Genomic DNA, 26,900 nt, shown 5'->3' with positions numbered 1-26,900 from the left:
GAACTTTGGTATTAGAGGAATTGGGGGGGGGGGGGTATGCATACAGTAACCCAGGGGCCAATCATGAATAAGAGCATCTCTCATTAAGTCCCCCTGTGGGGGAATTAGGGCAAAGTAGCTGCTGCACTTTTGGTTAAGCAGGCACCACATGTGGAAAATCTCTTTCACTACTTTCTGGTTGAGGGACCACTCGTGAAGTGATGCACTGCATCTACTCAGTTTGTCTGTTAGCATGTTGGATTTCCTTGGGATGTGCGTTGCTAAAAGAAAGCAGATGGAAGCGAATGCCCATTGCCAAACCCTTTGTGCTTCTTGACAAAGATGGTATGACTTGGTTTCGCCTTGTTTGTTGATGTACCAAACCACTGACATAGTCTCTAAGTACTGCAACTGTATCTGAAGGAAGAGCTTCCTGAAAGGCTTGCAACGCTAAAAGCACTGCTCACTATTCTAGAACATTGATATGCAAATTGGCCTTGTCAGGGTACCATGTGCCTTGGACTATCTTTCCCAGATGTCACCCCCACCCTGTCTGGGAAGCACCCATGGTCACTACGGCCTTCAGCTGAATAGGAACAAATAACCGGCCTTGAAGTTGACCTGACTGGCTCCACTACATCAAACGTTTCTTGCATGAGTTGGTGATTCTTATCGGAGCAGAAAGAGGCAACTGAAGAATGGACCATTGAGATGCCAACATCCACTGAAGAATTCTCTTGTGAAACCTTGCTGGAGGTAGAAGGGGAATAGCCGCTACCATGAATTCCAGCACTCGTATGACTAGGTGAGCTGGAATTGTTGTACTGCAAAGAATTTTGTTTACCTGTGATCTTAACATTTGAACCCTGGAGAGAGGCAGACAGGCCACTGTGGACCTTGTGTCTAGAAGTACTCTGATGAATTCTAGGGACCGAGTTGGTTGAAGTGGAGACTTTTTGAAATCTATGGTTATTCTTACAGAGGCACAAGTTTTGAATTACCTTTTCTCTTGCTATGATGAGTTGATGCCTGGTCATGGTGGAGATGAGCCAGTCATTCAAATAAGTAAATGCGCAGAATCCGTGCAGTCTGAGGTAAGCTGCTACCACTGCCATACATTTGGTGAACACCCTGGGTGGCTGTGGTGAGATCAAAAGTCAGCGTTCTGAATTGGTAAAGACTGGCTCCTAGCCAGAAGTGTAAAAATCTTCTAGACCACGCTTATATTTATGTGCTGGTACAAGTCCTGCAGATCTACGGAGCACATCCAATCGTCTTTTTTCCAGAAACGGAAGTATTGACTGAATTGCGACCATCTGGAACTTTGTTTTCTGAACAAAGTTTTTCCAGTTGAGATCCAGAATTGTTCTCCCGTCCCCTGTCTTTTTTGGCACTAAAAAGAATCTTTAAGTTCAGGATCCTTTCTGGTCCGAGGAGACCTCATGGATGACCCTCTTGATTAAAAGGTTTTGTACCTGAATTGCTGCTTGTTCCCTCTGACTGAGTGGAACATCGGGGAGTTTTTTTTTTGAATTTAAGGTAAGATGGGAAAATAGAATTGTATATTCTCTGGGAGAAATGATAAATAACCTCACCCCGACTGCCTCCAGAGGAGGGATAATCGGGCCTCCTTTTAGGAGCATAGGAAGGGTTTACCAAAGAAAGGTTCTCTGGAATCTTGATGTTGTGGTCCTCCACTGCCGCGAGGGCACAATCTATCATCTAAACATCTCCTCTCTGCCTCTACAGGTGTCTTCTAGAAATACCCTTGTGATTTTCTGAACCACATCTTTCCACCCAATCAATGATTCCCCGAAAAGGATCTTTGTGGGATGGTAAAATGTACACCCACAGCAGAAAGGGTCTTCCCCATCCACCTCACATCTGGACAGCATTTCTCTTACTTTGGGGACAAAAAGAGAGGATCTGTCAAAGGGACCACTGATGAATGTGGACTTGAAAGGCTCCACAAAATCGTATAAACACATCCAGGCGTGTCTCCCAATAGCTACATCTGAACTGACTGATATTGAGGTTCTTTTTTGCCGTGTTAGAAATAAACCTCATAAAGGAAATGGATATGGATTCTAGGGTTGTCAGCTGAGAAGTGATGGAATCTTTCACATCCTCAGACACAGATCCTGCAAGGGTACCTGAAAGCTCCTTGATCATAGATCCCTCTGAAGCCTAGAAAAGTGTGCCAAGTAGCTCAGAGACCTTAAGGCAAAGTATAGACATGCTTTGCGAATCTGTTCATCGTTCGTGACTCTTTGTCGGGGGAATAGAGAGATACTCTCATCAGCAAGTTCCTTTTTGGTGGCCTCCTCCACAACCATGGCATGAACCGGTAGATCTTTGGACCAAAAGGGCTTGGCTTCTGGTGGGGACATGATCTTGTGTGGTTTCACTGGAATGGGCTCAATGGTGTCAGGTTCTTTCCAGGCTCACTGCAAGGCTAACTCCAGGAGTTCATCAGCGGGCGGGACCACCCAAGAAACAGATGGACCAGTACCAAAAGCCTCCAGTAACGCAGATTCCTCCGAAGGTGTGCAGGACTTCTAGCTACCTCTCTATTTCAAGACCTTCAGAATGTCTCTGAATGAGACGTCTTCAGGAAGTGACCACGGGGACCCCCATCCTCATCAAAATCTGTGTCCTTAGTGACAGATTCAGGGGAATCAATATGCTTCCTCTTGCATGAACTCTTCTTAGGGACTTCCTCAGTGAGAGACTCCAGGGAGGTATCCCTTGTGTGAAGTTGGGAGTTTTGGTAATGGCTGTCCCAGTAGAGAAATTAGTTGAGTCTCATGGTGCAGAGATGAGGGAGCAGAAGATGTAGGATGAGAAGGGAAAGGCATCGTCTGAGCCTGAGGTGCAGACAAAGCCCTCTCCTGCACCCTAAAAGCAGACCATCCTGGAGAGGGGTAAAGACTCTGATCTGAAAAATAAGCCTCTGATAACGTACTCTCTCCTTACTTCAAGAATATCCACTCAGAGGCAAAGTCGGACCAAAACTGACCATAGTCATGGCTCCGAAGCTCCCGGAGTCAAATGCAGCACCTCTGATCTGACGGGATAGAAATGGGTGCGAGAGCTCTCTGGATCCGAATGGATCAAAGAGCTCAGAGCAAGTCTTGGATCCAGGGATAGAAAGACCTTCATATCTGAGGCAGATGGAGTCGGACAGCTTAGATCCTATGGCTCAGAGACCTAGGCTGGACTCAAGAGGAGGAACTGCCAGAGAAGGGGTTTCTGATACTACTGTTGCCTGAAACGATGGGGTCAGACTGGCTCTGTGCCAACAGCAACTTACTCACTAGCCTCTCTACATCTTCAGTTAGGCTTCTGGATGAATGGGTAGACAAGAGCAGACGGAGACTTAGATCTTTCCAAAAAGGGGGATGGCTTCCTCAATGAAAAGAGATAAGACAGAAGGAGAATATCTTGTTCTGGGTAAGGTGGAGGCAAGATCCGAGGTCTCTGGATCTGATTAATCCTGATTTTTTGGAAACTTTGGATCCAAAGAAACTGTTGGATCCAAGGGGGAGTATTTTGACTTTGTCGGATCCGATACAAGAGCTGGATCCAAGAATTTAGGCTTCTTCCTCACAGGGTCCAAACTGTAGGATCCAAGATGGTCTTTTTACAAATTCTTCTGATTTAGATAAAGAGGAGGAGAAGGAGCTGGGAGAGGTAAGAGCTACCTTTTTAAACTTTTTTTCTCTCTTTTTCTTTAGCTGGTCCAGATATGGCATCAAAGAATGAGGGAAGTTCTTTTAGTATTAATTTATTTCTGCAATCTGCCAATGCTCAGGGGTTAAACGTGCAACAGACTGCATAGCTCTCTTGAAAGTGATGAGGACCTAGGCAGAAAGCATACAAAGTGTGCAAGTCCTAGAGTGGAATCTTCTGGCCACATTTTTCACATTTTTTTTAAATCCTGCAGGACTTTTCCCTTTGTGTTTATTGTAGTTTAACATTACGGCTGACAAACAGCAATTATCTCAAAAAAGCACACTAATGAGAAAAATATATATTTTTTTTTTTTAAGGAGGAAAGAAACAGTAGACGGGAGGGAAATACCAACAATGGTATTTAAAGCTATGATGTACATAGAGGAATGGGATTATTAACAACAGTAACCAGAATATGAAAGAGAAATGGTAGGGTGAAAAAGGTTAAATTTCAATTATAAAGATAGACTAAAGTGAACTAGAAGAAAAAAATATAATAAGAGTAAGTAAAAGTTAAACTACTTATCAACCAGTCGTTCGAGATATTAGAAAACCTCATCTTATCACTGGAAGCAGTAAACTAGATCTGAGGTAAGGAGGGGTGGTGCATTCTGGTAAGGGTGAAGTTTGAGAGTTCAAGATTGCCATGAACTTGTATAGCGGCCGAGTTGGATCCGATCCCATCAGTGAGGCCAAAATAAAAACGGACATCAGACCCCTCTTTACACAAAAGTATAAAGCTCTGAAGTCCTTTTCCAGTGCATGGCAATACAAATGCTGAAGCCTCTTGAAACAATGCTGTACAAAAGAGATCACAGAGAAGTCAGGTTTAAGATGCTCAGTGAACTTACCTACCCACTCAAGTAGCAGTTTTGTAAGGGACACAACATTTTCAGGGAGGAAAAGGCAGAGTCAAGGTGTCCCCAACTGCTTTGACAGCATTGATATCGACAAACTCCTAGGGTGGAATGACCCAACTGCCTCCTTCTCAAGAAACTCTGGTAGGCACTTTTGTTGAGAATTGACAGAGAACCAAAGCCAATCTAATCTGCTCTTCATCAAGCTAAGGGCTTCTCCAAAGGATGGGGACCTCATATGGACATGTGAATAATGGGATGAACTCTATCCTTGTCCATCTCAGACAGAGCCTTAAGATGCTCAGAATCACCATAGAATCTGCAGTAATGGAGTAGCATGACCCTTACACTAGAGAGAATAAGCCTGTGAAGGGATAAGCAAGGGACATACAATTGCTATCTTTCAAGGGTCATCGGGAACCAGTGTCATAGCATGCGTTACCTACAGGCAAAGCTAAGAGAAGAAAGAACTTAACCTTGCATAATGTCGGCTTCTGATCATGCAACACAGCTCAGGCTCCCACCAAACACTAAATATGTGCTTGACATCTAAGGCCAGGGATACAACAGAGTAGAATGATGACACGAAATCTCATCGATCAGAGCCTGTTGACCAATCTGAGCCAGCCCCAGAAGGATAAATCCTGCAAAGTAACTTGATCCATGGCCAGATGGTTCAAAAGACTAACCTCTGTTGTCAGACCAGCCTCCAAAAACCATCCAAAGAAAGGCTGATACAAGACTCTTGGGATAAAGCCCTCAAGATGAAGCAGGTAATGCACCTGCCCCCAATCCCAATGTGCCCTGACCAACAGAGGGCCAGGGCAGGCTCATACCCTTTCTAGACGAGGACAAGCTCACTATATGAAAGGGTTTGGGAGGGGGATAGACAATTGGCCCAATTCAAGGAAGTCCAAGCCTGGAAATGGCCTCCAAATACTTGTTCTTGTGTGGCTGCTCTGACCTATGGCTTAGAGCAGGTAAGTATGTCCCTCTCACCAGTCTCCATCCAAAGGCCTTTCAAATGCTGACATCTTTACAAAGTTGACTATTATTTTTTCCCACTGTTGACGCTGAACTGCTATAATGATGCCTGGCAGTACAGCACTTAACTTTATGCTCTTCTATAAGAAAGTGCAGGCAATGCTGTTACAGGTCTTGGCTGGTAACTGACAGCCATACAAACACGTATTACAGTCCTCACACATGCAAGCATATGACTTAACAAACAATAGCAAAGACTGAGATCTGATCAGTGTCATCAATAAAAACCTCAGCTGTATTCAGGGATAACAGAGGTTATGGAAATGCCTCATGTCATGATATGCAAGATTTGGAGGTACAGACATCTCTAAATTTGGAATTTACTGAAAAAAAATGCTAAATTCACAATAGTTTCCAAATAACACCCAAACAAACAAATGGTTAAACTGGGTCCACAATATTACATCATTTGGATACACAGCTCCGATACCAGAGAGATATGGACTGATGTTCTTACAGCTACAATGTCCTGTGTACCAAGGCAAAGAGGCATAGGATTTCAGGACATGGTAAGCAAAAACTGGGTTAGTGTGAGCCAAAAACACTCAGACAATTCCCTGATAGTGAGGGCAACTGGGCAAATAAAGCATTTGTAGACATGCTTAATTATATTATACTACAATACAGGTAACCTCCATACGAACTACAGGAGGTGCAATTGTGGGAACATTACAAGAGCTGAAAAAAGCACTCCTGACAAACATGAAATACTGAAGCTATTCTGATTTCATGAACTCCGACTATATCCCGAGTTAGGGATAAGGTCCATTACTGCCTTGACCGTAACATGGTCCTTTACTGTCAAGGCATTACAAACCCAAAACACAGGAAGAATTAAAAATAGGTGAAACTTCAAGCAGCAATGTCGACATGCAGAAAGTGCACACTGAGGATTAGCATTCTGATAAAAACACATCAAACAGTGGCACTGGCACATGCATCCAGTGCATGTTGAGGACAGCATCAGATCGGGTGAGCCAGTTAATTTTATGACAGTTGAGAAGGCAGAACTTACCTTCCTGAACCTAATTTTCCCACAGAAACCACACAAATGGATAGTGCTACACATTAATAAATACATTTCAATGCAACAAACAATAGTGTATAAGCTGAATTTCAGATGGATTTCTGTAAATTCAGAGGACATAAAACCATCCCCAGCTATGCTTATTCTTATTTGCCATAGAAGCACCAGGCCCTACCAAACACAATAATGGCGTGATGGTTTGTGCACCCACTATTACAGAAGTAAATGACATGAAAAAATGATGGAGAGTTAATTTCATGTTCACAGATAGCAAATACTGCTAAGAAAGTGGTGTAGACATAGCCAATCAGATGTGGTAACAGTACTGTAATGTGCTCAAAGACTGCAACTGCTAGCTGTTCCTCTTGTCATTCCTTGTGCATGTGGCATTAATCGATGAAATTACTTGGTTTTCAAGACGGAACAAATTGCTACTGTGAAACTGTTTAAGCAGGATGCTGAGAAAGTACCTACTTGCATGTTACAACAAAAAGTACAGCTGCATTGAAATTATTGGACATAAGGCACTGATCAGCTCCGAGCTTGATACACATTTCTCTATGAAATGACAGAAAGCATAATGCAGAAATCATGTACTTCAAGTGTACAGAACTGTCACAGGGTTGTAATCATACAAAATTATCCTCTGTGTTGAATGTTGTGGCAAGTACCATTAACACAAAAGTACAGTTTTGTACCTACCATAAATGTAGATGTCCGAACAGGATAGCATCTGCAGTCCTTACAAATGGGTTGTCCTGTCGTCAGGCAGCCCTTCGGTCGGCCGGATTCCAAAGTCTGGGTCTGGCCTCGGCTGGTGTCGCACTTCACCCGACGTCATAGCTGCAGTTCTTCGGGTATAAAGGCATCAGCCAACGCCATTTTCCTCAGTGTTTCTTGCCCCAGATGTCAGTTGCCCTCTTGGATAGCTAAATTTTTGGATAAATGCCAATGTTTCCAAAAAGTAGAAGGCAAACACAAAAAATAAGCATGTATATACATATATACAAACAAATACACCATAAGAGATCCCCCCCCAGCTAGCTATTAGGTGGGCAAATACCCTAGGAATACCACAGAGGGGAAGGAGGGTGGGTAATCCTGACTGCAGATGCTATCCTGTTCGGACATCTACATTTATGGTAGGTACAAAACTGTACTATGTCCTTCAAGGATGCATCTGCAGTCCTTACAAATGGGTAGAATACCATAGCCACACTAGGGGAGGAGGAAGAAGAAATTATGGTGTAGTTAGGATCCCTTGCAAAACAGCAGTGGCAAACCCTGCTCGGGATCTAGAGTATAAAGGTAAGTTATAATGCTTGGCAAATGTATGCACGGAGGTCCAAGTAGCAGCCTCTATAATGTCCTTGGTAGCCACTCCTCATAAGAAAGCTGTGGTAGTGGCTGTAGCCCTTGTAGAATGAGGCCTTATGTTCTGTGGAATTTGCTTTCCATGGTAGGAGTAACAGAATCTAATGCAATTTCCTATCCACTTGGAGATTGTCTGTTTGGAAATTGCTTTTCCTTCCCTTCCTGTTGCATATGCTACCAGTAGCTGGTCAGTTTTTCTATTGCCCTTGGTTCTGTCCAGGTAGTAGCGTAACTGTCTATGTACATCCAAGGTATGTAGCAGTCTTTCCCCCCTGTTCTGTGGATTGGGAAAGAAGGTAGGTAGGTGGATTGCCTGGTTTAAAGACACTCTGGATACCACCTTAGGCATAAATGAAGGATTAGTTCTCATGGACACTATCTTGATGGAAGATTAGGAAGGGTTGTACTGCCATTAAAGCCTGTAGTTCCGAAACCCTTCTTGCTGAAGTAATTGCCAGCAGGAAAGCAGTTTTCCAGGATAGGTGTTGAAGATCTGCTGTTGCTGCTGGTTCGAAAAGGGGGAGTGTCAATTTTTCTAGCACAAAGTTCAAGTCCCATGCTGGTAATGGTGGTTTCCTAGGAGGTTTTACATTCTTAATTCCTCTCAGAAACTGCCTGAGTAGAGGATGTGAAAAGACAGGGGGATCGAAGCTGTATTCTGCAGAAATAGCTGATGCATGTATCTTGATGGAGGAGTAGGACAGGCCTGTATGGAAAAGCTCTGCCAAATACTCCAGGATGTTGGCAATGTCTACCTTTGACACATCTTTCCCCCTTTCAGTACTCCAAATGAGAAACCTTTTCCATTTTCCTGCATAGTTCCTTCTTGTTGAAGGTCTGCGGGCCTCAAGGATAATGTCTTTAACCCTTTGGGATAAATCTGGGTTAGTTGCTCTTATGTAATGTTCCAGGCAGTCAGTTGCAGAGTTTTCAGGTTTGGATGCAGGATGTTGTAGTCGCTCTGAGTTAACATCAAAGGAATCAGGGGTAATGTCCACATTTTCCCCCGAGACATGCTCCTCAGTAATGGGTACCAATGTTGTCTTGGCCAATCTGGAGCTATCAGTATTATCCTTGGACGTTCCTCTTTGATTTTCAATAGTACCTTGTGCATCAAAGGAAGAGGTGGAAATGCATATGCTGTCAGGCCTTTCCAACTGAAGGATAGAGAGTCCACCTTCCAAGCAAGTGGGTGGTATGTCCTTGTGCAGAATTTCTTGAGCTGGTGATTGAGTGGGGATGCGAATAGGTCTATTTGTGGCAGTCCCCATTTCTTTGTGATGGCCTTGAAGATGTCCGGGTGTAGCATCCATTCGTGAGCATCCGAGGGAGTTCTGCTTAACATGTCTGCTAGGATGTTTTCTTTTCCCGGTACAAAATTGCTTGTAACTGAATGTTGTAACTCAGAGCCATATTCCATAGGTCCATAGCCATTCGGCATAGAGGGTATGAATGAGTGCCTCCCTGTTTGTTGATGTACCACATGACTGTGGTGTTGTCTGTCCTTATCATCAACTGGCCTTCTTGGAGGAATGGTCTGAAATTCTGGATTGCTAGTTTTACTGCCAGCATTTCTTTTTGATTTATGTGCAGGTGCAGCTGATCTGGGGTCCATAAGCCTTGTATGCACTTGTCCAGCATGTGGGCCCCCCCAACCGAGGTCTGAGGCATCTGTTGTGATGGTTTGGCTCGGTTGAATGCTGTGGAAGGGCAAACCTGTGTTTGACTGGCATGCCTGAGCCCACCATAGGAACTCTTGTTTCAGGCATGGGATTAGTGGTATTTCGGTTTCTAAGCTGTGCCTGTGTTGAGACCATAAATTCTTTAGGTACCACTGTAGCTTTCTCATATGCAGTCTGGCATGGGGGACCAGGATTATGCAGGATGCCATGAAGCCCAAGGCCTGCAGTACTTTCCTTGCTGTTAGTTTGTTCTGCTTTGTTAATGCCAAGAAGTAGAGAGGAAGTTGTTCTTGTTTTTCTGCAGTTAGGAATGCCATCTGTTGTACTGTGTCCAATTCTGCACCCAAGAAGGTTATTGTTTGGGAAGGTATCAGTCTTGACTTTTTTATATTGACTGTGTATCCCAGGGCTTGTAGTACGCAAATGACTCTTTGTAAATCTTGTGTCAGCTTGTTTTTGTTGTCCGCTTGTATCAGGCAGTCGTCCAGGTATGGATAAATTTGGATTCCCTGAAGCCTGCAGTGAGAGATTACTGATGCCAGGCATTTCGTGAACACTCTGGGCGCAGTAGATAAGCCAAAGGGCAATGCTGGGAATTGATAATGCTCTGATCCTGCAAGAAATCTGAGGTATCTTCTGCAATTTGGTCGTATGGGGACATGCAGGTATGCTTCCTTGAGATCTAGAGTTACCAGCCAGTACTCCTTGCCCAGCATGGGAAGAAGTTGCTGTAGGGTCAGCATTTTGAATTTTGGAACAATGATGAATGTGTTTAAAGCGGACAGGTCGAGAATAGGCCTCCAATTTTTCTCTTTTCTTGGTACCAGGAAGAGTCTGGAGTAAAATCCCTTGCCTTGTTCTATAGGTGGTACCCTTTCCACAGCTCTCATCTTTGCTAATTGAGCTATTTGTTTTAGAGCTTCTGTCTTTTGATTTGGTGGTAGGTTTGGCATTCCTCTTTTTCCTGGTAAAGTGTGGAAATGAAACCTGTAGCCTTGGTCTATAGTTTGCAAAATCCACTTGTCTCTTGTGATATAGTGCCAGTTTTTTGAAAATAAGGCTAACTTTCCGCCTAAGGGTGCTGCTATTTGTTCCCTGGTAGGCGGTGTCAGAGCCAAGTCACTGTGATTGTCCTGTTGCAGTGGTAGTGGTTGTGTCTGTGCCTCGCTGGTTGTTGCCTTGTCACTGGCGTCCCCTGTAGGCACCTCCTCTGGATTGATTTCTGCCTCTTGAATGCCTATTCCTGCCTCTCTGAGTTTTAGAGGAGTCTGGAAAGGACCAATTTTTGGAAGGCCAGTTCCTGCTAAACCTTGGAGGCTGAACCTGTAAGAAATCTTTCACTGTTTGCACAGATTTTGCCTTCTCTTCCATTTTCTTCAGTACCTGTTGGGCAGGAGAACCAAATAAACTGACCTTATCCATAGGAGCATCTAATAGCTTTGCTTTAACATGATCCGGCAAGACCTGTTCTTTCAACCATGCATGCCTTCTTATAACTGTGCCAGTCATGGCTGATATAAATGAAGCCTCCAGTGCATCACAGCCACATTTTAAGGAATGGTTACTAACCTGCTGAATGTTATTCACCATTTCTAGAACATATTTCTTATCTAAAGAATCATCAGAGGACAGTTTCTTAGTTAACTGATCAAGCATAAACTCTTGGTATTGGATCATATGAAACTGACAGTTCAATGCTCTAGCTGAGAGAGTAGCAGAGGTGTATACTTTTTTACCCCATCTCTCTAAGGACCTGGATTCCCTTTCAGAAGGGAGAGGGTTTTTCGCTGAGGTCGAAGCTACTGCCTTAGGCCCCTGGGAGATAGTCTCAGGATCTGCAAAAGGAGCCTTGTATAAATGGTGATGAGTGTCCGGGACCCTGTAGAACCTATCGGGCTTAGCAGGGGCTGGAGGTAAAGTATCAGGAGCAGTGCAAGCATCATTAAATGCATCATCCACAACAGGAAGAACTGGAGGTATAGCTAAAGGCCTATGTTGTGGTAAGTGTAAAAAGGTCCTAAGCCTTTTTCTTGAATCTGAGAAATCTTGTCCCTGCCATTGGAACTGCTCTCTCATGGCATGTAAAGTTTCCCCAAATGAAAATTCCTCTGGTGGAGAGGCAGAAGGAATCGATTCTTCAGCATCGGAATCTTCATAAGTAGAAAAGGAGCCTCTGGATGGTCTGTATTGTCTGTATCATCAGAAGAGTCATCAGAGGACACTGGCTCAGGGGGCTCTGCTCTAGGTCTCTTTTCTGGAGGTTGAGAGGCCCTGTCTGGGTGAGATTGGGATCCCCTTATTAAAGAGATGAGATCCTCTGCCAGAGTAAGCATTTGGGAACTGGAACTGGGCCTGTGAGAGGGGGGCTTAACAGGCACAGACTTAGAAGCTTTGGCTGCTTTAGCCCTGGCAAAGGCCTTTATAGACATGGCTGCAGGAGGCCTAGCAGCACCACGTGCTGGGGTAGAAACATCCAAAGGGATGGTGTCCGATAATTCTTGTGAAACCACAGTAGTAGGTAAAACTTCAGAGGCCGATTCAACTAGGGTAGAAGGGGCCTCGGTAGTAGTCAAGGATTCGGCTGAAGATTGAACCGTTTGCTCGGTTTCGGCCGAAACCGAGACACTCGCGGTTTGCTTAACCGTGGTTTCGGCCGAAACCGCGGACCGCGAGTGTCGGTCCTTTTCTTTGCGTTTCTTAATTTGAGTAGTCGGAGGATCCGACGGCATTATGTACGCAAAATCTGAGCCGAAAAACTGTTCAGCAAACTCCGACCGACGCCTAAGCGTTCGTCGGTTGAAAGAAGCACAGGCTAAACAAGCTGCTACGTCGTGGTCTGGGCCTAAACAAGGTAAGCAGTAAGAGTGGAAATCTTTATGAGGTATTTGTTTCCCACAAGTTAAACAGTTATTCACTTTTTCTGACATCGGCTGAGGCAAGAAAGAGTCCCCAACGGGGTACTTAGTTTTTTAGAAGTCTTCGAAGTAGTATTCGGTAGTAGTAATCTCTGGATCTGACCGACCGGCACTTGCGAACAGCTTCTGCTTCGGGCGCCACGCGGCAAGAAAGACTGAGGAAAATGGCGTCGGCTGATGCCTTTATACCCGAAGAACTGCAGCTATGACGTCGGGTGAAGTGCGACACCAGCAGAGGCCAGACCCAGACTTTGGAATCTGGCCGACCGAAGGGCTGCCTGACGACAGGACAACCCATTTGTAAGGACTGCAGATGCATCCTTGAAGGACATCATCATGAGCACTTCTTTATCAGGCAGCTGTCTGTCCGCCCTTTCTGGCATGAAATACCATGAAACTCTATACCATTTTTAAATAAAACAGCAAACTGCATACCACATTTAGCGTCTAGTGTGTCCAGGTGCAATAGTAGGTACCTGGAGCCTTTTCAGCTTAATGTCATGCCACTTATTTCTTGGCTATGCAAGAAGTCGACATGCCCCTCATACAGCAGAACATAAAGCAGTGTATTTGCTGGTGGTACACTTGCAGCTGTGGTTTTTCTGAAACTTAGCAGTTCAGTGCCATAATGTTTTTCTCCTTGAAACACGTGATCAATGTCTACATGTACTGAAAGATATGCTAGGTTTGTCACTATGACAAGTTACCAAATGTCTTTTGGAAAAGCAAATGTAATGGGACAAACAGAGGTAAGGTGTTCAGCTGACAGTAATGTTCATTTCAGGTTGTACCACTTTAAAAAGTCTGAATTGGTAGTTTGTTACATGTACTGTGCTTCTGAGATGCATCCATGGCCTGCAGATCCCCCACAGTTAAGACTACATCTATGGATTAGTGGGCTTTTCTTGCCCTTTTTTTTTTTTTTTTTTTTTTTAAAACATGTGTTCGCATCCACTGTAAGCATGCTTTATGCCATTTACTTTGAGAACCCTTGCATGTGTGTCGGGGGGGGGGGTGCTCTTACATTGTGGGAGCATTAGATGTGTAACCTTGCGACTCCTGTCATGGCAAGGTAAGCCACAGATGGCCCTTGCTCCATCCACTACAGTGGTGTGTATGTATGTGTCTGCCCATCTGCAGGTGGGAACACTGACTTTGGTAAAGGTCATAAGTAAATGTACAGAGCAGAGATGAGGTAGACTGTTGACTTTGGATGAGTATATGAGGCCTTCCTGCTCTGAGCAGTCTGAGTGCATACGCTGATGCACATAGAAGACACTAGCAGCCAAGTAAAAAAAAAGTGCTTCTTTCCTAGCAATGTCTTATGGGTCCCTTTAAACCATCTAAGTTACATCTTTAGAGTGGCAATCATTCATCAGTTTTGTTAACTGATGAGAGACAGACAGCACTACAAATACACAGGAAATAATTTAATTTGCTTTCATCTTAACCTTAAAACAGACTTCATCAGGTATTATCTGATGACGTCTGTTTTACGGTTAAAACAAAAGTGCTAATTAAATTATTTGTTTCCTGTGGATTCATGGTGCTTTGTGTTTCTCTTACTTGTTTCACTGTTGCACAGTAGTGACAAGGTATTTTACCTTGATGGCTGATTGGTTCATTTTTTGTTTGGCGGAAGCCTTGTTTTGTGCTATGTCCTAACAGGAACAGTTATCTGTATCTAATGACATGTCTAGTTTACAGTCTAGTGAGGGTACTTTAGAATAACTGGAATTACATCTTGGATGTCATCAAGGCGGTTCAAGTGGTTCACCAGCTGATATGACTCATCTTTTGATGCAAAATTTTCAGTATGTCATACCCTCTTCTAGTTCAAATACATCTCAATAATTTGATATTCGCAATTCCAGTTCTGGCATTCAAACTTAAACTTAGGGAGTTCATTATGGCAGCATCGGATAGTCAAATATGGAGAATTTAGTAGAATTTTGGATGACATGCCTAAGTATGAAGTTAGCGATATTGATTCCAAAGGTGATTCACTCACTAAACATTTTGCTAAGTGTCTTTTAAAATATAAATCTATACAGTTGGATATTGCTTTTTTCAGGGAATGTCTGAATGAAAACAGTTCCAAAAGGGCTAGGATTATAAAATTATTTTAATGGCATTACTTCACTATTACAAAGTGAACTAGTCCACTTTTTGACAAAGTTGGACAGGAAATGATTGAGATTTTGATTAAACATTTTTTTTTTGTAAATAGATAAATTGAGAATTGAGTTGGACTGCATGAATTATTCTATTAATGACTTGCCTTATATTTAAAACAGCACAACTACAACAATGTTTAGCTTAGATGAACATATTCAGGTGATTATGAAAAAAAAATGAAAAAGATTGTGAGGGATAGACAATACAAGGAGATAAAGAGGTATACCAGTTACCTCAGATCATGCATACATTACAGTACTAGTGGTACAGGTCAAAGTAAATTTACTGCTGATGTATGAAGTTACAAGAACTCTTTTCATAACATCTATGTTTAAAGTCATTTTCAGTCCGCTCCCTTGGAAACTTTAGATACCCTCGACGATGTTAATACTGCCAACTGTGTCTGACTTGCATGATTTTTTTTAGATCGGACTCATTGCTGAGATCAGAGAAGGGATGTAAGGGGAAAAAAAAACAGTAATCAAGCGACTCTGACAGTTCAGTGGTAACTTTCTAGGGATACTCAACGTCAATGAAGATTATTTTTTATTTTGCTTTGCTTAGTGAAAACAACATTATAAGTGGTACTGTGAAATCACATTTTGAATGATTTGACAGTTTTTAGTAACAATGGTTTGGTTGTTACAGGCATACATAAAACCTTGTTTCAGAAAGGATTTTCTTTCCAGTGAACAAGCAGATTAAATATGACATCTTTTTTTAACTGAATTAAAGTTACATGTTAGGAAACTGCATTTTAAAATTTTGTTTGGGGATGTGTCTACTTTAAATAAAGATTTGGGACTAAATTACACTGGCGTTGCACGTTAAATCCTCTACTTACTCCCATTTTGAAATGCTATGAAACGTTTGTGGAATAGGATATCCATCCACATTTATAGAACACCAATTATAAAATGCATTACAATCTTATCCAGCATTTCATGGGACAAGTCAGTCCATATTACGAAAGCTAATAAGCGAGGGGGTTGTACCCACAGACTGAAAAAAACATGTTTATTTCATCATGTCTTGATGTGTCCTACATTTTAACACCACTCACATGGGGTCCCGTATCTTGATTTTTTAGTCTATCTCTAGGTAGACCACAATGCAGTGTTTGGCTTTAAAATATTACATCATAGCCCCTAATCTCCTGTCAATGCACTGAATTTACACGTGTTTTCACATATGCTCTACTTTCTTTTAGTCGGTCAGGTTTAATTACCTTTACTTGCTTGTCAATGAACACTTAAAAGATAAACACAGATAAACACAAAACAGTATTCTCATAAGCTCATAGGAGGTTACTTGGCTAATGGCCCTATCGCCTTTACAAGTCTAGCCATGTAATACCCATGTTAACTAATTGACCAATGTTCGATAGTTTGGTTGTTTGCATCAGTCTGTTTGATCAGCACAGGCTGGACATGATGAAATAAACATGTTTTTTCACTTGTGGGTGCGACTCTCCTTTAACTGCTTTTACAGTTAGGATTTACAAGAATGAGGGGAAACTGGCATACAATTTGATAAATTTTTATCTTCGTGATATGTTGTTTAGTGGTCACTGGCACACCCACCAAACATTCACAACATCCGTGCAATAAAGAAAGACCATCACTTAAAAGACTCTTCAAAACTACCTAATCCCCAAGTCACTAATTCAGTGGACTCCAGGGCTAACTGTAAGGAAACCCAGGACCAGTACAGCTGCACCTCAAATAGACTGCCAGTGAGGTGGGTTCCACGTGAGCTACAGAAGGGACCAATTAGATCACATCTAGACAGTACACTCCTGGTTTGGGATTTGGTTTGTGCTGTTGGCTGACAATGTCATGCCAGACCTCTTAAAATAATTAAACTGACAAACAATGAAAAATATAATTGGAAAAGAAAAGAAAAGTGGATGGGTTGCAGCCAAGTCTGATGAATGCTACCTGTCTCCTGCTGGAAGCCCGGCACTTGTTCATTTTTCATCTCACCAGCTTTACTGGATTTAAATGTGAAGCTTGTGAAGTTATTAAATATTAGTTTCCTTGCTATCACATAAATAAAATCTCCAGATATCTCAACAAGGCACAATAATGCTACTATTCAATCACTGTGTGATTATGCTTTGAAATCTCTTACTACCTGAATGGGTATTATATTCACCTGTAATACATGAAAGTCTCTGGATACACTTTCATGTTAATTTGATGTTCACATTAAACATCTTTACCTGCACTGTTACATTTCAATTAAAACAGGAAAAGCAACTAATTACAGAAACCTTCAGCATAACAGGCCCCTTTTTCAAAGGGACTCAAAGAATTATAAATCAATTAAGTGCAACAGATATCAGAAATACAATGATATGACATAGATCAAACTATAGCAGCATTTACACTAATGTATGCAACACAGCTGTAAAAGCATTAACTTGAAGTATGTATAAGAATATGGGTGGAGGAAGGAGTTATGGTTCAAGATCAAACCAGTAAAATAACTGATAAAAATAAAGCAGTGAGGAAGTAGTGGACACAGATGTGTAAAATAAAAAAGTGGCAAAATGCAATCCATCTTCTATAATATATTACACAACACCAATGTGACAAGACAATTAAAATATAACACAAATGATTTTTTTTTGCAAAAGCAGGATTAGAATCCAATATGTCACAACATATTAAACATATGAAATACAGTACCACCTATCTACAATGAGCTCTGGGCTTCATATACCTTTCCAACAGCATGGCGATCTTCTCTAAAAATGATACTGTCTTCATTTAATGCTGGGGTGTTTTCGACAGACTCAACGATTACTGAAACAAAATAGAAAGAAATCAGAATTAGTTTCAGAATTTATTTAAAAAATGATATAGGAAGAGTACATTGCTGTAAATGAAAGTATTCACTGACTGCAGCAATGTATTACATATAAGAGACTTAAGTGGCAAGGCCTGTGAAAAATATCAAAAACACAATTAGGAAAAATTTGTAAAAATGGAATGTCTCTCACTATATGGCATCTTTATTAAGCTGTAGTACTTATCGGACTGTGTTCTACCCAACTATGGCTGATCTTTGTCTGCACTGGATTTTGGATTTAGAGTTACTCATTTAAGGTTCGATTACTTCTGTTTGTTTTTTTCTTGTACTGCACTTTGTTTCAAGTTTTTTGATCTTTTTGGAGTTTAAACAGGCTTTGGCTAGAGTCAGTTAGAAAAGAATTATTTTGCAAGCAGCGAATAACATTTAGAGAATTAGTGAGAAAAGCAGAGAAATAGCATTCCTCATTCAACTACAAATATCTAGTGGCATCTTTATGTAGCTGCAGTACTTGTTTGATTTCCGAGTCTATGCTTAAATGAGCACAGAACAGTTTTGTGACCATATTCACCATAAAATCAGGCATTTGAATACAAGGATCACTGCCTGCAGTATCATTCATGACGACTGAGAATTAGCTACAGCAGGACGACCAGTTATATGACCAGACGTTCAGAGCTTTTTGGACATTCCAACTGTGGCAATGGTCTTCTGTACATAATATAAATACATCAGTAAGAAACGTGGTACAAAACGAAGACTAACCTAAACAATATTCACTTCTTAATGGATGAAGACGTAAGCCACCAACAACTGTTCACCTCCTTGGCAAGGAGAAGTTGACCTAATCAGAACAAGGGCCATTCCCTAAAGGGAAGAGACCAAAAAGTAACATTTGGAGGGTGGCCCTACTCCAAAAATCACTGTTTAAAGACCTGAAGGCAAAAAGGAAAAGCAAGATCCTGGGGAAACACTGGGGTCAGCCTAAGACTCTTCTTATTTGAACATTTACTGTTACAATAAGTAGGTTCACACAACTGTACTAAGTTCATCCTAAAATCACTGCTGCAGTATTAGTGCTTGGGAAGAGTGCTAAAGCAGTAGATAGTTGCTTAAACACAACCGCTAAACTACTTCTGGATCATGCATCTATTTTATAATACCTATAACGGATGCAAATGAAAGTCTTGGCAACTGCCACCTATCATGCTAGGTTTTCCAAAGTGGTTATAGCACATAACAGTTTGCCTGAAATTTAGAGAAGGTTTTCCTAGAGGCTGGTCTACCTTGCTTTTCTAGCTTAACAAAAACAAAGTATTTTTGCCTGAATTATTTGGGTTATTCTTCAACATAATACCTCACTTGCCTGTTTACTCACAAAAGATAAAGGACCCTGCCTAGAGATAATGGATGAAGACAGGTAAATTAATAGTTTTGCACCAAAGCTAAATCTGAGGACAGATTTTTCTTACAGCCTGCAGGATTGGTCAAATGGCTTCTTTTCCTACACCCAATTAACCCATTTCCTCTTCCACTAGAATGAGAGCCCTTTGTCCATTCATTCCCTGGTGGAGGTGTGAGCCTGTTAGGGAGTGGGCTACTCTGCATATATTGTGTAATTCCTCCACACCCTTGCTGCCTTATGAGCTCTGCTACAGCTGTCTCCTCCTGACAAAGCACGGCACCGCACCTGCAGCACAGGCATGGTGGCTCTTCATGCTACAGTGATACACCTGCAAATGTTGCCCATGCAGCAGGGATGCCATATTGATACAGAAACACACTTCTGGCAATTTATAAGCCTTATCCCAAGGTGAAGAATGTAATGCCTTCTGCCTAAACCTGTTTAGAATCTTACTTTTACAATGACGTGGGAGACTTATTAATATGGGGTTTCTTGAAACCTTTGCGGTGACCACTAAATTTAGTGCAGGGTCTTTACAGTAGTGCCCAAATTTTTCCTCAATGCACTAAAACTTACCTGACTTCCCAAAAAACAATAGCTGTGAGTCTAGTCAGCCAATACTAAAGGTGTTCTTGAATACATGAAAGACTGAAAGAAAGGACACAGGCTTGAGTGTTTCAATGCCTGCAATTCTCTGGTGTCTGCCTTTCTTATGCATCTAATTTAAAATGCTCTTGCATTAAACTACTTGTCTCTCTGAAGGAGGCACCTTCAGAGAGGCAACCAGAAGAAACTGACCATCACATTCCACAGAAGAAAAAGGCTCAACAACCACATCAGATGACTCTGGGGAAGGTTTTCTTTTCAGCATGACAAGATAAGCTGTACAAGAAGTGGAAGGTGCTCTTGGTGAGTGCAAAAATGTGCATCCTCTGTCGCATTATTAATGGTTCACGGACGAACAGCTTGTAATGAAAAATGACTGGTGTTAGAGCAAGTACTTAGCACTAAGCAACATACAAGCTTCTCCAAGAATATCACATTACCAACAGAAATGACTGATTTTAACAATTGGTTTAGGTCCTGGTGTCAGTCCAGAGGGTTACAATATTTGATGGCCTGGTAGGACATGGTTGACAGACCACATCGCTTAGTCAGGGATGGTCTGCACTTACCCCCTTCTAGGCTTTCGACATTAGCAAAGACCTTTTCCAATCTACAGTACCTTCTACAGGCAATGCGAAACTGATAAATCTACTGACTTAACTGAACCTATGAAGGAATATCTGAAGGTGATACTGTCAATCCTACAAGTCTTAACAAGAAACTCCACTCCCTGCAAGTCCTCCTCTCTCTGGAGTGTAGACCTCTTTGTAGTGACACAGACACGGTTTAAAGTCACAGAGATTACCCCCCAACAATGCAAGGTTATAATGCCTTTCACACCTTTAGACCAACTATTGCACAGGAGGGAACTAAAGGTGAAGGAGTCTCTGTCTATATCTATGCTAACCTCAAATCCAGACTATTTCAAGTATTGGAACCACTGGAACTCATACATGTGCAACTCACCATAAACAGGGTGTTATACCATATCCATGTAACCTACAGGACAGCCTCCATGTCCCAGGAAACCCATACTATGCATATGAATGTACTAGAGTCTCTCACCATTCAACCCAATACAATATTCATGTTGGACCTCAACTACCCCTCTATGAATTGGGAATCCTACACCACTTCTAATGCACACGTTCAGGGATTACTAACCTTTGTTAATACCAACATCCTGGAACAGTTGGTCCATTCTCCCACCAGGGGACAAGCATCCTTGACCTTGTACTCAAACATGGGGGGCCAATGTTCTTCATCCAATGTAATGTCTTCCCTTGTCAAATTGGGCCATAAAGCAGTATTACTTTCAACAAAAATTTAATCTAGGGATCCAGTAAAACCAAAAACCTTTGGGAACTACTCCGAGACTAACCTCTCTCTACTAAGCAACATGTTGGCTAAATTACAAGCACCCCCAAACCCAGTAAACACCATAGCATACGCTGAGCCATTTACAAAATCCCTGTACACAGTCATACTGATAGCTGAATAGAGTGAGTTGTGTCCACTCATATTAAAAATAAGACAAACTCAAAAGTCTAGCCAACCCGGTAGAATCACAATATCAACTGATTATACAACAAAAGAAAATAATCTTGGCCAAGTGTACGAGTAGCAAACCCATACATACTAAAAATAACCCTGACTAATCTAAAAGGGCAGCTAAAAGGGTTAATTAATAATTTAAAGGCTAAATTTGAAGAAAAATAGCTTCTCAGGCAAAGGACAACCACAAAGCTCTCTACAGCTATGTCCATAACCTCAGGGGAAATGCACAACAATGCACAGAACGTACTATAAATGGCATCACCCAAACTGAACTGGAGGCTACTGTCAACATTTTGGCTGACAGGCTCAGCTCAAACCCCCCCCCCCCCCCACTCCTCTGCCGACAGTCCAAAAGAAATATTGCACATCACAATCCTTCCAACCGTTACTAGGGAATAGGTCATCAATGCACTTTCCAAAGCCAAATGCACTGCATCGATGGACCTCAATAACATGCTGGGATGTTTAATATACAGCATGAAACATGACCCCTCTGGTCCACTTGAATCACTTTTCAGCTGGAGCCTTCAGTCAGGTTTTGTGCCCAAGGAATAGAAGATGGCTACAGTCATTCTCCTGCACAAAGGAGGTCCAACCACTAATCCAGGTAACTACAGCCACATAAGTCTTACCAGCATCACATGTAAGGTCGTGAAAACAATCATCATGGACATGATAAATGAGGACATAGGCAACCTGCAAACACTGGACCCATCATAGTTCAACTTTGTTAAAAGAAAGTCATGCCCATTACATCTAGTGCACTTTTTTGAGGGGGTCACCAAATTACTGGATGAAGGTAAGACTGTGCACACAGCCGCCTCCCCCATTCAGACATTAAAGACAAGCTCACTAATTTAGGTATAAACCCTTTTACTAACCACTGTATAGTCAACTGGCTCACTGATAGGACCCATGAGGTCAAAATAGGTGAAGACACCTCCACCAAGAGGCTAGTCACTAGCTGAGTTCTCGGTAGTGACTCTGAAATTTAAGCAAATGCTGAAGGTTTATGCACATTAATTTTGCATATGATTGCAAGCCGGGGGTTATCATCGATTCCCCTGCAGACATTAGCAGTCTTCAAGAAGGTTTATTTCTGACTACAAATGGTGGCTTTAAATGGTGCCAAAGCCATGGTTTAAAACTCAATGCCAAGAAATGCATAACTGTACCCTTTGGAAACTCAACCACCCCAGCTATCATGTTGATAAAAGGCAGCATGAGTCAACCCACTGGTCAAAGATCTTGGTATGCACTTAGACAGTAGCCTTATCTTCAACCATCACATGGACACAGTGGTGAGGAAATCCTTTTATATTGTGCAATCTGTAAGTAAAGGCATGGCATCTAGGTCCAGAGGGGACATTATCCCACTAGTCCCCCCTTATCAGACCAATACTAGAGTACAATGCTTCCTCCAGTATGTACCTGACCAGGCACATGCAGCAACTACAGTGATCTCAGAGGTTCCTTACAAAAAGGATACAAAGCATAATAAGCCTGCACTATGCCAAGCACCTTAAAGCCCTCTCTCTCTCTACACTCAGTATCCTATAGATTGCTGAGGGGTGATCTATGCATGGCTTACAAGGCATATGCTAACTTCACACGTCTGAATCTCCAACATATTCGCAAGTCAAAGAGTTATCTAGAGACCTGCATTTTGTCTGTGACTTAAATAGAACATACTGGAGAGACAGATAAGAGGCCCAGAGACTGCCCTTCCTATGGAACAGGCTTCTCATCCATGTGAAGCAGAGTTGGCCTTTTACCCAGTTTAAGTGTAACCTAGACCAGTGGATGGGGAATAGGAAATTTACACTGGGCCGGACACCCATGTCCCTTATGGACAGAGGTAGTGTATAAATGCCTGGCCCTCAATGTCCTGTTTGGATACAGGATATAATTATTCTTTTGGAAAAATTTGGCTAGGCTTAGAAAGCCCCCCCGACCTATGGATCTAAAGGAATCATGCCCCTGGACTAAAGGCCAGAAGCTCATTCAGCTCAGGCTTCGTAAAAAAACTTTCCAATCACTATCTCCTTAGCCAGAATACTGAGACTTTTAGGCAAAATAATGACAGGACTATCAAAGGAAGGAGTGTATTCCTTGGTGGAGTATGCCTTAAGCTTGTCCATTGTAGATGCTGAGAAGTCAACATCCAGCTCAGGTGTGATGCAGCCAAGCCTCTGTAGAAATTCTGCTGTAAAACTGTTACCCATTGTTGGCCTCAGAAGAGGTAGCGAGGAAATATAAAAAACAAAGTGTGTGTGTGGGGGGGGGGTTGTTCTTTACTAGAATCCATGTCTTTAGGCCCTCATGGAGTTAAAGTCATTAACATACGTGGCTGATGGAATACTTTGAAACTAATGTAAAGCCAAAAACGTTTTGATTCAAACTATGCCCAGAGGCTACAGGTTCCATGAAGCAAGTTTTCTCATTGAAGACAGTTATGGTGTTCACAAGAGGACACCTGATGGCTCTATCCTAAGCAATGAAGGCACTGAAGGTGCTAGTCAGTCATTCAGTGGAATGTTTCCTCTACAGGAACAACTGCTGGTCATCTTTTCCAATTATATCAACGGCTATGGAAAAGTTCTACAAATCCTAGCAGCAAAACCCAAAAATCAATTCCGTAAAATACAGTTAAATTAAGCAAATTAAGCAACATAACAGAAACAAGCAACAACAGTATTTATTGCAGTGCTCTGGAAGTCAAAATGACAGAACAGTGAATGCTCTGGGCAGCAGGAAAAATGAAAATGGTACTGGGTTGTCTCCCTTTTCTACGGACATCTTACTGATAACATTGGCATGGGGAAGAGACCAGATCTGCCACAGGGATGTCCAAACCTTTGGAGCTCTTATTGGATAAACAGATGTCCACTCGAGGCTAATTCTTAGTCATGAATGAAACAGCAGCAGCTGTCATATCCTCGGCATCAGTACTCAGACTTTCGAGTGCTATTTAACCTTCAGGGATATCTCACCATTTGGAAATTCCGTCCCCCCACTCCTTGATAATTTCCTCATTTTCCAGAGGTTCTGTAATCCCTTTTGGTTCAAGGCACCATTCAGCTCATCAAACCCACCCACGTGGGGAAGGGATTTTACTACAGAATGTTTCTGGTTCCTTCGAAGGAGGGTATGTGGAGACCAATTCTGGATCTTTCTCTACTTAATACCTTTATCAAGGTGCCTTCTTTCCAGATGTTGTCATTTCTTCAGACCTTGTTTCTTCTGACCATAAATCACTCTAAGGTTTATGTTCTATTCACTCATGTAGAAAATTGAGTTTGTTGGAGTGGCAGATGCAACAGCAAGCTTAAACTCTGTCATGTCTTCATTTTCTTCAGGTTAGAATCTAGTAGATTTCACCATGAAGTTTTTATGAAGGCTCTGGAGTTTTATAGGTTTCTTTTCTGTTGATTTAATTATATGGCTTTTGGGTTCCTAGTAGCATGACTTGCAGTTGTGCTTTCCGCTCTTCACCTGATGAAGTATACAGTTTTAAATCATCCGCAAAACACAGATATGAAGCCTTCACACTTAATTGTTTTCTGGGAGTTAAATTGTAAGCATGACCTAATCTGTTATATAAACAGCACGACAGGTTAAGGGCAAGACAAAAAGTACAATTGTGTACACTTACCATAAATGTAGATGTTCGAGTGTATTCAGTTCAGTTCTAGGTCTCAGAGGGGAAGGCTGGCTTCCGCTAATTAAGGTAATAAGGTCTTCAGCCATTCTACGCATTTGTTTTTGAGTCATATGGGCCTGAGCCTGCGGTTTGGTCATTGGTTTTCTAGGCGTAGTGCGAGTTTTTGGCCTGAGGAATTCAGAACTTCTGGATGGAAATGATGGCGTTGGTTTAATATGAATGTCTGTAGACCTGAATACACCCTCAGAAGCCAGCGCCTGCACAGCAGCTCTGGACCCATCCAAGCTAGAGACATCCGCAGGTTCCACAGTCGAAGAAGCATCTCGCGGCATAACATACTCCGAATGGGTCTCAGTAGAGGCCTGCAAATCTGAAGTAGCGGGTATCAGGGGCTGTGAAAGCACCTCACTGAGTACCAGCGGACTGGCGACTAGCTTAACAGAAGCATCGTCGGCAGTTTTGGATCTATGTGGTCTGTCTCTGTCTTTATCCATACATTTTTTCGGAAGATCGGTAGTCAGATGGCTTAACGAAGCCATTTTGGACTATGGAGATCAGGAACAAAAGTAATTGGCTGCAAAAATAGCCCGATGACGAATAGTACGGGTGTTGAACAAGGCACAAAACCGACAGTAAGGGATGTCGTGCTCCGGGCCTAAACAGTGGATGCAGTAAGAATGAAAATCTCTATAAGGTACTTGCTTTCCACAGGCAAGACCATGGTTAACTTTTAATGACATAGGTTAGAGCAAGAAAAAAGATCCCAATGGGGTACTTATCTTTTTTGAAGACTTCGGGTCTCAAACTCAAAAACGAAAATTTCAGGAGATGGCCAACCGGCACTTGCGAACCGCTTCTGCTTTGGGCACCACACGGCAAGTAAGACTGATGTAATGGCGTCGGCTGCATGTTTTATACCCCTGACGTCATGGAAGAAGCGACAGCATCTGACAGAGAAATCTGAAGACTCTGGTATTTAGGCCGGCTGAGGCTACCTGCAGGCAGATAACCCAAATGTGATGACTGCAACAGTGAAACACGAAGAACATCAGCAGCGGTGACAGCGGTGACAAAGTCACCCTGAAATACCCCCCCTTGGAATTTTTACCCCTGGGAAATAATTTGTCCCTTATCATGCCTGAACTGGAAAGTTGTTTGTCACTGTTTTATGGTCACTGCAATGTAACTGATCAACATAAGATGCATCTTAAAACATCTGCAAGCACTCCTTTACCTATAAATGTGGAATGCTGTCAATTGCTTTTTTTGTATTCTATCCATGCCATACATACCTTTCAACATCTCAGTGCAAGAAATCTGGACAAAGCCAGAAATAAGGGGGGGAGGGGCAAAGACCCAGAAATAGGGAAAGATGTTAACTACTGCTCCTATAAACTTAGAATACTGTTAAAATAACAGGGGTTTGCATTATTACATATTTTCTGAAGGATATGAAGGCTGAAACTCAAATGGCTGTCATTGTTTATTATTTAGTGACTTCAATCCTCAGTGTTTTGCCAGACATTATGACCACTATGCAAGCGCTAGACAACAAGTTCCTGTTAGCGAAGAAAAAGAAGCTAGAGAGAGACTGTCTGGATTTCTCGAGGGGGAACGTTTTCTCCTGGCCGAGGGAATCCACCAGGGCACCTTTATGATGTAACACGCGCTAGTGCTTCAACACCTTCAGCTGCGTGTATGAATCTATCTGCTCCTACCACTTCCGCGTTGTCGTCTTCTCTTCCTGCTGATGTGTTGAGCATGGAACTACGCTCAAATGTGCAGTCCTCTTCCACAGGTGATGTACATCCAGTCGTTCAATCGGAACGAGTAGTACAAAAAAAAGACGACAGCAGTAGCAGGTGGTGGTTCGTTCCTTGGGGATAATGACACCACATCACTTCGTTTTCCACTCCCTTTTCGTCCAGATCAAAGGCAGAATTGGACTCCTCAACAAGGAACCAGGAAGAGGAAAATGTCTGGTGGGCAGTTCGAGTTTCAGAAGAAAGCCCTGAAACCTGTAGTGAGGACATGATTGTTAATTTATCTACACATGTATTG

The 26,900-nt window shown here is 42.3% G+C and overlaps 1 protein-coding gene across 2 annotated transcripts in view; it reads right to left on the bottom strand.

Annotated features, from left to right (window-relative positions):
- Positions 1–26,900, bottom strand: part of NAF1 (nuclear assembly factor 1 ribonucleoprotein) — a 1,472,570-nt gene that overhangs the window by 492,231 nt on the left and 953,439 nt on the right. For both annotated transcript variants that reach the window (XM_044062219.1, XM_044062220.1), the window contains exon 5: positions 17,518–17,600. In XM_044062219.1, coding sequence (XP_043918154.1) covers positions 17,518–17,600 — 83 coding nt within the window. The remainder of the gene's footprint in view (positions 1–17,517; positions 17,601–26,900) is intronic.

Source organism: Protopterus annectens, chromosome 2.part1 (assembly GCF_019279795.1).
Source record: "Protopterus annectens isolate FY-2018-M chromosome 2.part1, PAN1.0, whole genome shotgun sequence".
NCBI lineage: Eukaryota > Metazoa > Chordata > Ceratodontiformes > Protopteridae > Protopterus > Protopterus annectens.
The sequence above is the reverse complement of the archived record's forward strand: the minus strand, read 5'-3'. Positions and strand labels throughout refer to the sequence as shown.